Raw genomic sequence first — 15,623 nt, 5'->3', positions numbered from 1 at the left:
GAAGACAGGTTTTGCTTATTATGATTATGTACCAAAAAAATACTGGCATAATCTTTAGGCAGATGCTGAAGGACAGTTGTTCTCAACTACTAGTTATTGAACCCTAAGGGATAAGGTAAGCATGCAGGAATGAATCACTGGTGTGAAGTACCCATCTTCTAAGTATTTAGGATGATCCATTACATTAGTTTATCAGAGGGTCATTGTCTTGACAGTAGTACAGCAGGACAAAACCTGCTGGAGAAGAAACTAGGCTCCAAACACATATGAGGAATTAAGTTACAAACTGTACCTTTTCAACTGGTAGAAAGTCATTATCTACTTCTATTGACCTTGGACGTAGCTTTATAGGCTTGTCCTTGAAAATGTCGCCAAAGCCAATTCCCTTGATCTTTTTGGGTTGAATTGTTGTTGCTCCATTGGCTCCTTCAGATTTTGTACTGCTTGAATCACCACCATCACTTTCAGAACCTGTAGCGTCTCTTAAACCTGCCAGAGGGAAGGGAGAAAAAAAATACCTCTGACTTGGTATTTGATAATAATTTTAAAACAAAAAAGGTAAGCAAGTCACATTACCACCTCAATGCACCAAATTAATATAACTTATCTTCCTATATGATAATTGGAAAAATCACATTGTTGGTGCAAAGTTGAAAGCAAAAAAAAAATCTGCACCAGTGTGTTAGGGTTTTAGAAGAGATATGGAGCAGGCAGGTATGCCCCATCTAAAAAAAATATTGAGTCTATTATACTTGTAGGCCAAACTGGAGATTCTACAAGTTTCCTGATCTTGAGTCCATCTAAAATTAAATTAAAATCTGTGATGTTTGCTTTCATGCCAGCTAAAAGATGATCTAACTTTAGTGACATCCATGCACATTCATTGCCACAGGATCAATGCAAGTATGTATTCTTTCGATGAAATTCTGTTCTGTATACATTACCTTTTACAATTATGGCAGTATTGATCTGTATTTGTTTTAAAAGTTGTTAGTTTTGCATAATTTTGTTATTTTATTTAAAAGTGTTACATCTGTAGCAAGCTAAAATAAACTATAAAAACAGCATCAGCATTAATAGCAGAAAAAGCCACAAACCATTGCATATAATAAGCCTACTAGAAGTCTGGAAGGGTAGCTTTCACTGAGTGCCCAAAGAATAGAAGGCTGGGCTCAAGCTAATATGTTTGAAGAGGTTCAAAGGCTAGAGTGCTGCAACAAAGAAGACCCTGTTCTTGAAGGCCCATGTTCTTAACATCCATAGCAGGAACACACTGAGCAAAGCTGCAACTGGTAATCTCAGTTCATATGGAAGTAGGTGGAACTATTATGGCTGAAAATCTATTAGTAGAGGGAGATTTTCATACAAAGGTTCATCAAGAATACTTTGCCTCATACCACTATATACAAAGCAAAATATAACAGCACTTCCAGAAGAACTCCTCAAGGCCCAAGAAAATGCTTCTTTTCTTGGGGAAAAATGGGGGGGGGGGGAACCAGACCAGAAAATTAAATATGTTGCATCAACTACTACTAAAAAGATACTTCCAGTTAATCCATTTTCACTGGGCCTTATATCTGTATGACTCATATCAAGCCAGTTACGCAATCAACACTATCTAAGGGAGAAATAAAAAGCTAAATACTAGTTAATCAAATATGCAGGCAAATAAGCTGTGCAACATTATCTCTGCCAATGCATTTAATTACATTCCTCTCAAGCTGAGGCAATCTTGTTACATCCACACCCCTGTGTAGGAATAAAATAAATCAAAACAGACAAGCTGTTTGGCATTACCAGCCTCTGTGAAAAAGGCTATTGCATTTACATTAACTTAGAGGGTAAACTGGTTTTGCTCCAAACTACTGAACAGCTTCACAGGGAATGTGCACCTTATTGCAATTGTTGCATACCTAAATAGAAGGATTGAATAGGAAGCATTCAATCCTTCCATTTTCCTCCAAAACATATATAGAAACACAATGAGCAATTAATGGGTTGGTGGTTATGAAAAATACAGATGGCCCTCATTATCCACAGAGGTTCAGTTCCTGGAACCCCTGCGGATAAGGAAAACTGTGGGTATTCGAAACCTGTGGTTTTTTGTCTCCCCCTCTCCAAACCCGACTGAAGCTGAGCTCTACTAATGCCTGGAGGCTCTTCTGAAGCCCACAGAAGCCTCTCACATCTGCTCGCAGCCCTCTGCAGCCTGCAGTCGTTTAAAGGTGACTTCCAGTTTTCACAGAAAACTGGAAATCATGTTTAAACGATTCTAGGCTTCATTCTGAAGCCCGCAGAGGCTATGGGCAGGCAGATACATGCAGCCTTGGTGAGCCTCACAAGGGCCTCCTGAGGTGAGTGGAGCACAGTTCCCCTTGCCTCCAGAGGCTCCGGGTCTGCCCACACCGTGGGTTTGGGGACTCCTGGATGAAGAAATTTGCGGGTACCAAACCCGCGGATAACACAGGCTGCCTGTGCTGTGAATTAAAATGCAGGTAGTATGAAAGCTAACAGGGGTGCCCAAACCCCGGCCTGGGGGCCATTTGTGGCCCTTGGGGATTCCCAATCTGGCCCGCGGGAACTCCCAGTTTCCCTCTGGCCCTCCGGAGAACCTCTGGCCCTCCGGAGACTTGCTGGAATCCATGCTGGTTCAACCGTGCTGGTAACCGTTCTTAGCATGAGGGTAACCTCTTGCGTGAGCTGTGGGAGGAGGGCTTAATCCACTGCTTGCTGTTTCACATCTGTGATACAGCAGCAGCAGTGAAGGAAAGGCTGGCTTTGCTTTATGCAAGGCCTTTTATAGGCCTTAAGCTACTGCAAGACCATCATTCATTCATATAAGTTCCATCTCTAATATATTCATTTATGCAAATCTATTCAAATTTTAAATGTAAATTAATTCTTCCCCTCCCCCGGCCCTCGATACAGTGTCAGAGAGATGATATGGCCCTCCTGTCAAAAAGTTTGGACACCCCTGATCTAATGCATCTATGTTGGGTGTCAAGCCCCGCACTCTAGCACATAATTTTGAACCACAACAAACTTTAATTGGAACTGGCTTTTAGTTTTATCAGTTTATGGAAAATCTTATAAATTACAAGGTATAATAAGCAATCCATGCATGTGCATTCCAAAAGTACTCACTTATGCAAGAAAAAGCACAAAGAGATATAGTAAAATTTTGCAACAAAAGTTGCAAAAATTTGCAACATGTTTGGGACTGAAGGGATACAGGATATTGTGATTTTCCAGGTGTTAGAACGGTATACCTAACTTCACGGAGTTCATACCTAACTACACCCCCCCCCCCCCCACAAAAAGCTCACCATAAGAACACCCAACAAAGTTACTTGTCCCCTTGATAACACCACTAGGAGAAGCACGCAGGCATCCTGAACTCTTGTGATCATTCAGAGAGGTGTGTTGGTGTTCTGAACTCTTGCAGCCATTTGAAATTGCTGCTGGTTAATAGAATAGTGAAATGTAATGTGCCTGTTAGACAATTTCTGGTTAATATTGCATTCTGGATATCACCTATTCATTCATTCATTCATCTCCCTGATAGGCATTCACTTTCACAAAACTTGAGCCTCTTAACTAGATCATAGCCAACTTCTTTCACATTTAACCATTACTTTCGCAACATACCTCAAACATAATTTTTTTAAAATTTATCTTCTTGCTTAATTCCCTACTGAGTTTATCTGAGGCAAACATCTCAAATAATATGAAATTATTGTGATTTTGCAATTTGTGCACTAGGAGGAGACAGACACTTTAAAATTCAGGCATTGACAATAACTTCCTCCAGACTTATGCTGGCAACAGCAACCATTCTGGAACAGAAAGAGATTCAAAGACAGGATAACGATGGGATGTATTAACATAAATTTACCACAGTGTATATTTTTCATTCCACTCCATTGAAAAACATAAGAAAATAATGGCTAGTTAACCTAAATGATAAAAAGGAACCAAATACAGAATATTTTCAGGCTTTGAAAATAAATTATTTTATTTGATAATAAAATAATTATTATTTGCTGGAGCTTGCGAAGATGCTGGAGCTTATGGAGATGGCAAAGTTGACATATTTAATTAGAGAAAAGAAAACAGATTCATTCCTAACTGAGTGGAAGCCATTTGTGATTTTCCTGCACAGCTTAGATTATAATGAATTATATACCTGTGAGTTTGGAGACTGAATAGAAGAAATAGATATAAGAGAGATCTAATATTAAGTTTAATCTTTATTGTATCATATATTATAAAGATATTATTATGTATGTTTGTAAGTCTGTAATAAAGATAAGTGGACGTCTTAAAATTTTGTGTTGTCCTCAGTTCAACATGGTAATTAAAATAATAAATAAGTTAGGGAAAAAAGTTGTTCACACAGTAAAATAAAATAAAAAAAAGAAAATAAATTATTCTATAATTTACTTTTCTTTTAGGCCTCCACAGATAAATCTGCAAAATACTGGGGAAGAAATACACCAGGACTGACTGAAAAGAGTACCAAGAGACCTTACTTGCTTGCTTCCTCTGAAAGCAAGTGAAAAGATCAAACGCCTCCACAGTAACACCACTGGGCAGCCCAATCCTGAGCTGCCAGGGGCATCCAGGTTCGGCGGAACTACCGCAGGAGGCGCCTTGGGAGAAGGGGACGTAAGTAAGGTAAGCAGCCCCGCAATGGGAAAAGGCGCTCGTGTAGGGCACGGAGCCGTGCCGCCGAGCACAGGATTGGACTCTAAGCTGCTTACTGAATTTTGCAGAGATAAAAAAAACATTTCTAACACAAGCAAAAACTCATTCATATATTAGCTTTCTCATGGTCAGGTCACAGTATCCTTGCAAAAGGATCCAGATAATTCACACTAATTAACAAAGCCATGCATTACGGAAAAACACAAATAACTTAAAGTTAGCATTAAAAAAAATCCACTCCTAACTAGGGATTTGCATTTAGCTTTTGTTAAAGTAATAACTACAGTGAAATTAGTCAAACAAAAAAAGAAAGCAAATGAAATTTCATTTTAATATGAAATGTCTCAGCTGCCTTCAACAAAGTTGAGATACAAACAGATGTAGCAACGTAAGCCAGAGGAGGGAAGAGAGCAAGAATCATGCTTGGCAGTGTTTCTGGCCAACTGGCATTGCTAACACAATTCAAAAGAGAAACCCTGCCATAGAGTGTTGCTTGATGATGCCATGATAATCAGAGGCATTGGGGGAATTGGTTAAAACGATTACTGTTGCTTTGAGCACCTTGTTGTTTTAATATTTTACCATGGAAATACAGAGGAAGGAGAAGGAAATACAGGTTAGGGAGCAGAATATGCATTTTAATTATACCTGCTTAGGCTCAATTACAGCAGGGCATGGGGATGGGCAGCCCAATCCTGAGCTGCTCGGAGCTCCCGGACCCAGTGGCTACAAGGAGGGCTGCTGCCGGATCCTGTGCCTCCCGCGCTATCACGGGAGGCTCCTCGGGAGAAGGGGATGTTCGTCCCCTTCCCCCAAGTAACGTAAGCAGCCCCGCAATGGGGCTACTCACTTTAGCGGCGACCAAAAGGTTGGCACTAAAGTAAAGGCGCTCGTGTAGGGTGAGCAGCCCTGTCCGAGCACCCTGGATCCTGTGGAGCTCGGCTCCACGGATCCACCTCTCCCCCTCCCCCGACATGCCTCCCGGACGCCCCTGGCCATGCCTCCCGCTGGCCTCCTCCCTCCCCAGAACACCTGCCCCATGCCCCCGGCCACGCCCCCACCTCTCGTTCTGTAGCCTGGCAGTCCAGGGGACTGCCAAACTGCAGAATCCGGGCTCCCGCCATGCGCCAGCCCAGCTCTGGCCGGTACTGGGCTAGCTCCGGCGGCAAGCCCTGCAAATGTGCCTTACAGCACATTTGCAACTGAGGTCCGCGGTGCGGACCTCAGGATCGGGCTCTAAGTCTTCATGACAAAAGTTGATTTTGAGGAAGAATTTGAAGTAGGAGAGGTAGCAACACATAGTATATTGTTGAAATCAGTTCCAGGTGTGAAACGGAAACGGACACGGAAACGGTTCCAGGAAACGGACACAGGGCAGGAATGCTGAAGGAGCAGGAGATCTTTGGATGACTGAAGGGGGAACATTTAAGAAGTGGAGGTCACAGGTAGGAATGTGAAAGGATATGAGAGACAAGTATGGGGTGGGAGGACAGGACTATGGAGGCCTCTGAAGGCAACGATGATTATTTTGTGCTGGATCTGGGAACAGACAGGAAGCCAGTGTTGGAATACAGTAATAGAGAAGGATTTTGACAGCAGCATCCTGGACAGAGGTGACAGGCTGAAATAACTGCTGCTAATTCTGTGTTTGGAGCACCAATAGGATTTTTCCTTCAATTATTTGCTTCCCAAATCTTATACCCATTCCAAACGTACTCATCTTTTATATTTTGTTTCTGCATTTCATTCCTTATTCTTCAATTCTGCTTGGGTGGTTTCTGCTCTGATTTTCAGTTTAATCTCCTTCCTGTCTCAATCTGTTTATATGCATGCCTGTTTTTCCCTTTTCTTCCTCATTCTTTCCCCTTCCTCCATCAACTTTCCAGATGATGTCTCTGAAAGCTAATCTTCCACTGTTGGGGTTTCCTACCTTGCAACTTGGGATGAATGCCATACTTTTAAATCCAGAATGACCACAGTTGCTATGGTCCACATATACCCGATCTGCCCCATATATTTATAAAATTAGTCAGTGAACATTTTTTTTAAATTTGGCACTACCCATTTCAACAGTAGTAAAGCAAAAACATTTAATTTGATTTAATTAGAAGTGTTAATTGCCATGCTGTATATGTATTTTTTAAAAGCTGTATATGTTTTGTAAGATACAAAAACCCATTAATTAGTGCATCTACTGCACAACGTAAAAGAATATTCAAAGTTTAAAGTCTTCTAATATTATTCATCCATGTCTTTCTGGGATATATATGAGACCTTAATTCTTTATACTTTGGCAACTAATCAGGCAATATGATTACGCAACTAATCGAGGCAAGAGACATTTCACGTGCCACGAGGCAACATGCATTAATCAGTGCAACATGAATGTCAGGGACCTTTAGCATGACTGCTAAGGTACCAAATACGGATGCAAGCAGCTTTCCCCAATCTTAAAGTGGAGTAAAGGAGTATTGTATTTATACAATTTCACATTCTATTTCCATCTGCTGCCCTTTTTATTTGTACTTATAGGTGTGTATCACTTACTTGATAAGAAATGCAATATAACACTGAAAAAAATCTTAGCCATACAAGGTTTTCCATTATAATGAACCTAACAAACAACCCCCAGTTTGAGGACTAGTTTTGTGTTTCCTTCTTCTTTTGCCAGCTGCATATTAATATTCCTAGTGGCATATGTCTGCATGCTAATGTTTAATCAGTACAGCTGTCCTTTACCGATGTGTTCATCACTGTTTCATCAAGTTTACTTTATATTATTGGAGTAGAGGGGGGAAGATTGTTCACAATGCACATTTTGGGTGAATTATAGTTAAGTGTAAAAGGCAGGAGAACATTAATATTTTCTTTGATTATGCTTTGTATACTTAAATACTTTCAGCAGCTACTAAAAATTATGTAATACACATAATTAACATTAGAATTGCCCATAGATTCCTATGGAATCAGGTTTAAACCTACCTGAGCAAAATCTAGAAATGTCTCTTGAGACTGGACAACCCTTGGTTGACATGACTATACTGTAGACTGGATCAGCCCATAGAAAACCCTAGTGTTCCTGGGAGTTCTAAATGCTTGGACAAATCCCCAAAGTAGCAAGAAGCAAATTTTGTGTGTTTTCTCCAAGGTCATTTCTCTTAACAAGTCATAATCAGATGTAACCCAGGATTAGGATTTGTCATAAACCAGTCTGCATTTTATAGGATTAGAGTGCATCTTTAAAATCCAAATGTAAAAAGTTAAGTATTATGAAACAGCAATAGCTGAGGTTGAAAGAGAGAGATTTGTCTGAAACAGGGAGAACACATAGAAACAATCTGAAAGATAGATCCAGAGACAGACTTGAAAACAGTTCATAAAGTAGTTGAGATGATGGCAATTTTTCAAAAAGAGGCAGTATCTACACAGTTGGGGAAAAGATGTAGGGGATGTGGGAAAATGGGGATATTACAGAGTTTTGTAAATGGGACATAGACAGGAATTTGAAAAAGCAGTGTATTTCATGCATGCCACTTCTAGCACATGAAGTGGCATTCAGATCTACCTGATGCTGGAACTACACATTTTGTGGAGATCCATCAAGGAACCCAGGTCTCTAAATAGCGGTGATGTAGTGGTAGAACAGAATGATTCTGAAGTAGAGCAGCAGCAGGTAAAAGAAAGGGGATATCTTGATTTTTTCATTTATTTTTTCCCCATAACTCCCTGTCACTTTTCCTTGCAGTGTGGCAAATGTGCAAATCCCAGCAGGATGAGAGGAAAATTGGATAGCAAAGGGAGGGTAAAGGATTCTGAACTCTTTGTTCTTTGCTTCAGAAAGCTGCTTGGTTTAACTCAGGTTCCCAAAATTAGCATCAGTAGTTGCAAGTTGATAAGTGGCTTAAAATAAAAGTTGAACTTAAGCTTAACCAATAAACTCTACTCCTTTTTTTCTTTTTCTTTTTTTTAATAACACAGGACTACAAAATTGAGAGTCAGAAAAGTTTTTCCCAAACTTTATGGTGGTTTGATATGAATTTGGGGTGCCGATTCCAAAAATGGCATCCGTTTTGCCCTATCACGTCTAGTTTTGGAGATATAATATAGCCTCTTTAGTGAATGGTTCAAGCAGCTTCCTCATGAGGAAGCCTACACCATGGCTTCCTCATGAGGAAGCTGCTTGAACCATTCACTAAAGAGGCTATATTATATCTCCAAAACTAGACGTTATAGGGCAAAACGGATGCCATTTTTGGAAACAGCACCCCAAATATATCTAAGAATTGGTGTAACGTTTAAGGAAGCAAAATGTGTGTTGGCCTGTGAAATGAATAGGTGGGGTGCACATAATCATCACATGAGCCAAACAGCTATGTCTGATATGGAACAAAAAGATTTGACCGATATTTGTGCTTTCCTTTGGTGGTGGCTCAAGAATAGTTTGCCTCTTTCATATAACACCTCTCATCAATCTTTATGATAATATAAAGCTGTGTTACACTACACCAAACCATTGGTGCATCTAGCCTAGTACTATCCAGTTCAATCAGCACCAGCTTTTTGATTTGAGGCAGAGTTCATTCCCAGCCATGCAAGGTCCTTTTACTTGGAGAAATGACATTCCACTTGAAAAGCATGTTCTGCATCACTAAGCAATAGCCCCTCCCAACATATATGCTTATACTAGCATGCTCAAGACCTAAACTAAAATTATACATCCAGTAAAATTCCACAACTTTCTGTCTCCTCAACATTGTACAGACCCTGTATACACACATACATGCTGAAAGGCAAGTGCATACATTCTCAACACGCATGTGCAGTGGAACTGGCAGCAAACTGTACCAACTTCAGCTGACAAACACTCACAGAAGAAGAGTAGCCAATAGTGCAACAATTGGGCATTATTGAGCAGCAGATAAAATCACACACAAGGAGCAAGCTTAGCTCAGCATTCCCTCTGTTTCTTTTAATTAACTCACTGTTATAGCGTCTGTAGCTGTCAATCTTTGTTGGTACCACTTTATAGAGCACTGTCCCTTGAAAGGCAGACTTCCCTGACAGCAGAATGAAAGAAAAGGAAAGCAGAACAAAAGAAGGAGGGTAGGAGAAATTGAATAGCAGCAAAAGAAATGAGAGGAATAATTTTTAATCTTTGTTTTGCACTGAAAAATTCCATTAGCAAAAATGACAAGACTTTTGAGAGAAGAGGGTTGTTGACGGTTTCATTGTATGCATTGCAAAGACAGAGAGCTCACAGTTTTGCAAAGGATTAGGTCACAACATGAATTGTACAATGTATCATTTCCTGTAATTTCTACTGGTCAGTCAAGGGCACGAAATTTGTTTTTGAAAGGAAAAAACATTGTGATGAGGAAAAGTGTCTTTTTTGTTTTGTGGGGAAAAAAATGAGAAATGCAAATTTGGGTGTACAAATTTCTTTCCTTTTTCAAAGTTCCAGTACGTAATGATAAACTTTTAATGGAAAAGAAAGAAAGCAGATCCAGATGTTAGACATAAGAACATAAGAAAAGCCCCGCTGGATCAGGCCATAAGCTAGCTAGTCCAGCTTCCTGTATCTCACAGTGGCCCACCAGATACCTCAGGGAGCACACAAGACAACAAGAGACCTGCATTCTGGTGCGCTCCCTTGTATCTGGTATCCAGAGTATTCTGGTATTCCCTTGCATTCTAGCCTGTCACTGGGCCCAAAATACATCAAAAATTACTGGTGAGGCTGGAGTTAGATATCATGATACACACGTGGTCGATGCTGAGAAAGACCTCCCTTCCTCTCCAGGCACATCTACTGCAACTTACCTGTGTCTTGATGTCATGCATCTCTGCATTGCCTTCTAGTAAAATAACACAGAATGGATGGCAGGGAAAAGCATTGTCATGATGCCCGGACTTGGGTAAGTTATATTTATTGTTATGGTGGGGTGGGGAAAAGCAATATGCATGGCTCCTGACTGGGCTATAGTGCAAGTACAATATTCAGTTCTCACCAGAGTTAATCCTTCTGAAAACTCCAGAGTGGTAAACCAAAGCAATACCATAAAGGACCAGATTTATGTTTATCTTGCAACAATAACACAAAGACAATTATAAATCACTGTGCAATTATTGCATAACTCATGAAGTCACATTTATAATACCACCTAGGAATAAACACAAATTGAATCTCGCACTGAAAGAAAGAGGCCAGAACATTTCATTCTGAACAAAACTGAAAAATTAACATTTAACCAAGATCAGGTTGAAAGTCAGGTTGAAACTCCGTGCAGCGTGCCATTCAACAGTATAAACCAATGGTTCCCAAACTGTGGGTCAAGACCCACTGGTGGGTCGCAACCTGATTTTTGGTGGGTCTTGTAGCACACAGTAGAGCCTCCAATAAAAACAGTGTGATGGAAAGATCAGGTAACTAATTGCCTCAAGCCCTAAGGCTATTCAAAAATCAGTTAGCTGCTAATCGCCTGCAAAGAACTCAGCTCTTGCAGTTTGCAAGCATGTGTACACACAGAGACATAAATGTTTGCACTTTTTCCCCCTGGTCCTTATTACTTGTAAATAAATAAATAAGAATATTATTTCTTTCTAGATTTTTTTTTTTTAACAATCTTGTAAACCTAGGTAGATCCGGATAAGAGTGTTGTTTTAAAAAGTGGGTCCCAATGCTAAAAAGTTTGGGAACCACTGGTATAAACCATAGTAACGCAAGAGCTTAAGTCAGTGATTTTCAACCTTTTTTTATCTCAAGGCACACTAACAAGGCACTAAAATTGACAAGGCACACTGCACTGATAGCAGGGGTTCACATCCTCCAGTGCCCCTACTAACAAAAGATCCTCCTCAAAACTCCCGCAGCACACCTGCAGACCATCCACGGCACACCAGTGTGCTGCACAGCACAGTGGTTGAAAATGGCTGACTTAAGTCTAAATGCTTAAGTTTGTCGAACAAATTCAGCTGCAACAGAAAATATCCAAAATTGTAATTTTAACTGCATTAAACCATAGCATATACAGATTTATTCAATCTGTTAATTTAAAAAACTACAGTATTTGATATGGGCAGTATTCACAAAAGTTTCTAATCACTGCTGGCATTGACAGTAACACTGAGCCAACAGATAAGGAAAGGGGACCAGTAATAATAGTAACAGGCTCAAAGGTCCCTTTGCTCTTTTTTTCCAAGAGACTGATAGATGTGAAAGGAGTCTGCAGAACTTCCTGAGGAAGAGAAGTACTATTGTTGTCCCAGACAATTAAAGCCATAAGGCATGTTAAAATAAATCCATTCATTGTATAGTAAAGGCATTTTGGCAATTAAGGAGTCTTTGAGACAGGATTCTTTACCATACGAATGAGAAAAGTAATGTGGGGAAAAACAGTTCAATTTTTGATCTATGAACCTGTAAACATGGGAGAAATTTTAACACATCAATGAGTAGAGCTGGTGCAGATATAACACTCTCCAAAACATCAGCGACAGCGAGATGCAGCTCACAGGATCAAGTGCTCTCTGTTCCACACTTTAAAACTCAATTTCCTGAATCAGAGTTTAAGGAAGCACAGTGGGCAGATGTAAAGCCAAACCATGGGAGTAGAGATTGGAAGGGTGGACTCAGAGAGCATGTCATCTTGTTCATAATTACCACCCCATAATAGCCACTTCAGGACTTCTACCAGCCAGTCAGCTTTTCTGCTTAACTTACGAGGGTCGCCCAGAAAGTAATACACCACATTTTTTTTTCTCAGCCTACAGTAATGGTACGAATGCGGAACTTTAGATATACATTATTTGAATTTTCAGGAGTGCGCACACAAATTTTTGGTTTCTTCAGACAGATAGCGTAGCTGCAGCAGTGTTTCAAAATGGTGTCTGTAAGTGATGTATGTTACAAGCAGCGTGTCGTCATTGAATTTCTCACTGCAGAGAAAGAAACTGTTGGGAACATTCACAAACATTTGTGTACAGTTTATGGAGAATCTGCAGTCGACAGAAGTACGGTTAGTCACTGGGCACAGAGGGTGAGGCCATTAGTAGGCGGTTCGGCAGAGCTCCAAGATTTGCAGCGTTCGGGGCGGCCATCCACGGCTGTCACACCTGACAAGACGCAGCTTGCTGATGTGCTCATTCGCGAGGACCGACGCATAACGACTAGGCAGTTGGTGCTGAAGCTGTCAATCAGCAAAGGAAGTGTGGATGCAATCATCCGTGCTCCTGATTACTCAAAAGTGTGTGCACAATGGGTTCCCCTCTGTCTTACGGTGGACCACAAATCTCTCAGAAAAAACATTTCTTCTGAGTTGCTGAAACGTTTTGAAGATGAGGGGGAAGCGTTCTTGTCCAGGATTGTGACAGGTGATGAAACCTGGGTTCACCATTTTGAGCCCGAAACAAAACAACAGTCGATGGAATGGCGTCATCCTCAATCTCCAAAGAAGAAAAAATTCAAAGCAACTGCTTCCGCCGGTAAGGTCATGATCACTGTGTTTTGGGACTGTGAGGGCGTCATACTCATTGATGTGATGCCAAGAGGCAGCACCATTAATTCTGAAGCTTATATGAAGACATTAACCAAACTCAAGATGCGCTTCCAGCGACTTCGGCGCCATAACAACCCAGGTGAATGTTTGATTCAACATGATAACGCTCGGCCTTACACAAGTTTGAGGACTTCGGAACACATCACTAAACAGGGTTGGATTGTGTTACCCCATCCACCCTACAGCCCTGACCTAGCTCCCTCAGACTTCCACTTGTTTGGGCCATTAAAGGATGCCATTCGCGGAAGACATTTTGAGGATGATGAAGAGGTGATTCGCACAGTGCAGAAATGGCTTCATGACCAGAACAAGGAGTGGTACCGACAGGGCATACATGCCCTTGTGTCTCGCTGGAGGAAGGCCATAGAACTGGACAGAGATTACGTGGAAAAATAGGGAGTGTAGAAGAAACATCATTCTTTCTTGTGTGTAAGTTTCATTGTGTTCAATAAATAATTGTTGAAGAAAAAAAATGTGATGCATTACTTTCTGGGCGACCCTCGTATGATGCAGCAGATATTAAAAAAATATGTCTCAATGTCAATATAAAAGGACTCCAGCCAAAGTTCAGATCAAAGTAAGGTCACTGAATACTAACTTGGTTTTATTAATTGCTCCTCTAGGACAGTTCCAGCATCATTTGAATCAGAGAGCTCCGTTATGAAGTTAGAAGGAAACATGCCTGTCTTTCCATTGAGAACTCCTTCCCACCAGCCCTCTTCCACCTGTGACAAGACAGAAAGTAAACACACAGGTTGGCAATGATATGATAGTAATATTCAGGTTCAAACCTACATGTGAAAACAATTTGGAATAATTTTTATCTCCCTTACATATACTAATAAAATAATAATAATAATAATAATAATAACATGATAAGAAGACCTCTCACTGATATTTTGACCTCTTTGGATATTTAATGATAGACAAATCCTTCAGGACTTCCAGAAAGGTTTGAGAAAGGATGGCACTGTTTTGGGATCTGCTTCTATCCTTTTTAGGAGATTAACCAAAACTTTGTTGTCTAGCAGCATCAATATAAGGATGGACATTAATTGTTTTTAGCAGGGTTGTGGTACCATTTTTATTGTTATTCTAATGTTTCAGTGATTTGCGTTTGTGATTTGACTATCTTCATTTTCCTGATTATTGATTTCAGTAGGTTTATTTGTTGCTGAACATTTTTATTAGAAGTACACATCAAATATTTTGTATATTGACTGCCACTGCTATTACTCCTCCGTCGTGATGATGGAAGTGAAGAGGAGGAACTACTTCCATGAGGGTGAGCCAGGTGGTGACTCATCCTTGGGAACTAAAAGTTTCTTGTTAAAGAAGGCACCTAGGGTACATTGCCTTGCCAGCTGTTTCTGCTCCCAAAGCAGGTGACTGCCCCCACGCTAGACTGAACACAATGCTCTCATTGGTAAACACTAGCCAGAATATGTAGCTTTTGTCGGCTGACAGTGCACATAGTTGTACTTTCCCACCCTGAACTTTTGAATGGTTTGATTTATTTTAACTTTTTTTTATAAAACTGTAAATATTACATCTAGGGCAAAGAGTGCTATAATGAAACATTGTTATAAGAAGCAGAGTTTTTTGAGTTATTACTGTATTTTGTAAAAAATGTTAAAAGAATTGAGAGGTAGTGGTGCTCAATGGATAGAGCACTGCTCCTCAACGTGGGAGATAAAGGTGTTCAGTTCTTCTGTCACAGGTTTGGGGCAAGCCACATACTCTGAGCTTCAGTTCTCAGAGTATAATATTTCATATAATATTTAAAATAACAAGAGTGACCTACCTCACAAAGTGACTGCAAGAGCAATGCAGTTGTACAGCACTTGGTAAATTATAAGTGCTATACACAGAAATTAATTCTATAGCAGTGACGTCGCTAGGGTGGTGCAGGCTGTACCAGGTGTCACATACGGGGGGGGGGGTGACACCACTACTGGCCAAAATTTTTAAAATCTTGGTATTTTTGAATATCATCAAGTTATAATCATTCTATGTGTAATTTCATGCAGAATGTAATGAAACAAACCATGTTGAAATACCTCTATTCCAGTGGTTCTCACACATTTAGCACCAGGGCCCACTTTTTAGAATGAGAATCTCTTGGGACCCACTGGAAATGATGTCATGACCAGGAGGGACATCATCAAGCAGGAAATGTTTTAACAATCCTAGGCTGCAATCCTGCCCACACTTACCCAGGAGTAAGTCCCATTGACTATCATTGTTAAAAACATATACACAGTAGCCTGTTAAAAGTACAGGTCTGTAACATTTCCCCAAATACAGTCACATACCATGGTAGCATCAAGTATAATATATTAAAAATAAAATATTGAAATG

General features: G+C 40.3%; 1 protein-coding gene across 2 annotated transcripts in view; it reads right to left on the bottom strand.

The window, feature by feature from the left end:
• Window positions 1-15,623, bottom strand: part of SH3KBP1 (SH3 domain containing kinase binding protein 1) — a 190,308-nt gene that overhangs the window by 76,874 nt on the left and 97,811 nt on the right. The window contains exons 5-7 of one of the 2 annotated variants that reach the window (XM_066619204.1): window positions 13,861-13,987; window positions 9,690-9,764; window positions 293-489 (exon numbers count right to left, since the gene is read on the bottom strand). In XM_066619204.1, coding sequence (XP_066475301.1) covers window positions 293-489; window positions 9,690-9,764; window positions 13,861-13,987 — 399 coding nt within the window. The remainder of the gene's footprint in view (window positions 1-292; window positions 490-9,689; window positions 9,765-13,860; window positions 13,988-15,623) is intronic. The other variant, XM_066619203.1, reaches the window with a different exon arrangement.

The sequence above is a fragment of the Tiliqua scincoides genome, chromosome 3, assembly GCF_035046505.1.
Source record: "Tiliqua scincoides isolate rTilSci1 chromosome 3, rTilSci1.hap2, whole genome shotgun sequence".
Taxonomy (NCBI): domain Eukaryota; kingdom Metazoa; phylum Chordata; class Lepidosauria; order Squamata; family Scincidae; genus Tiliqua; species Tiliqua scincoides.
This window is presented reverse-complemented; position numbering and strand designations above follow the sequence as displayed.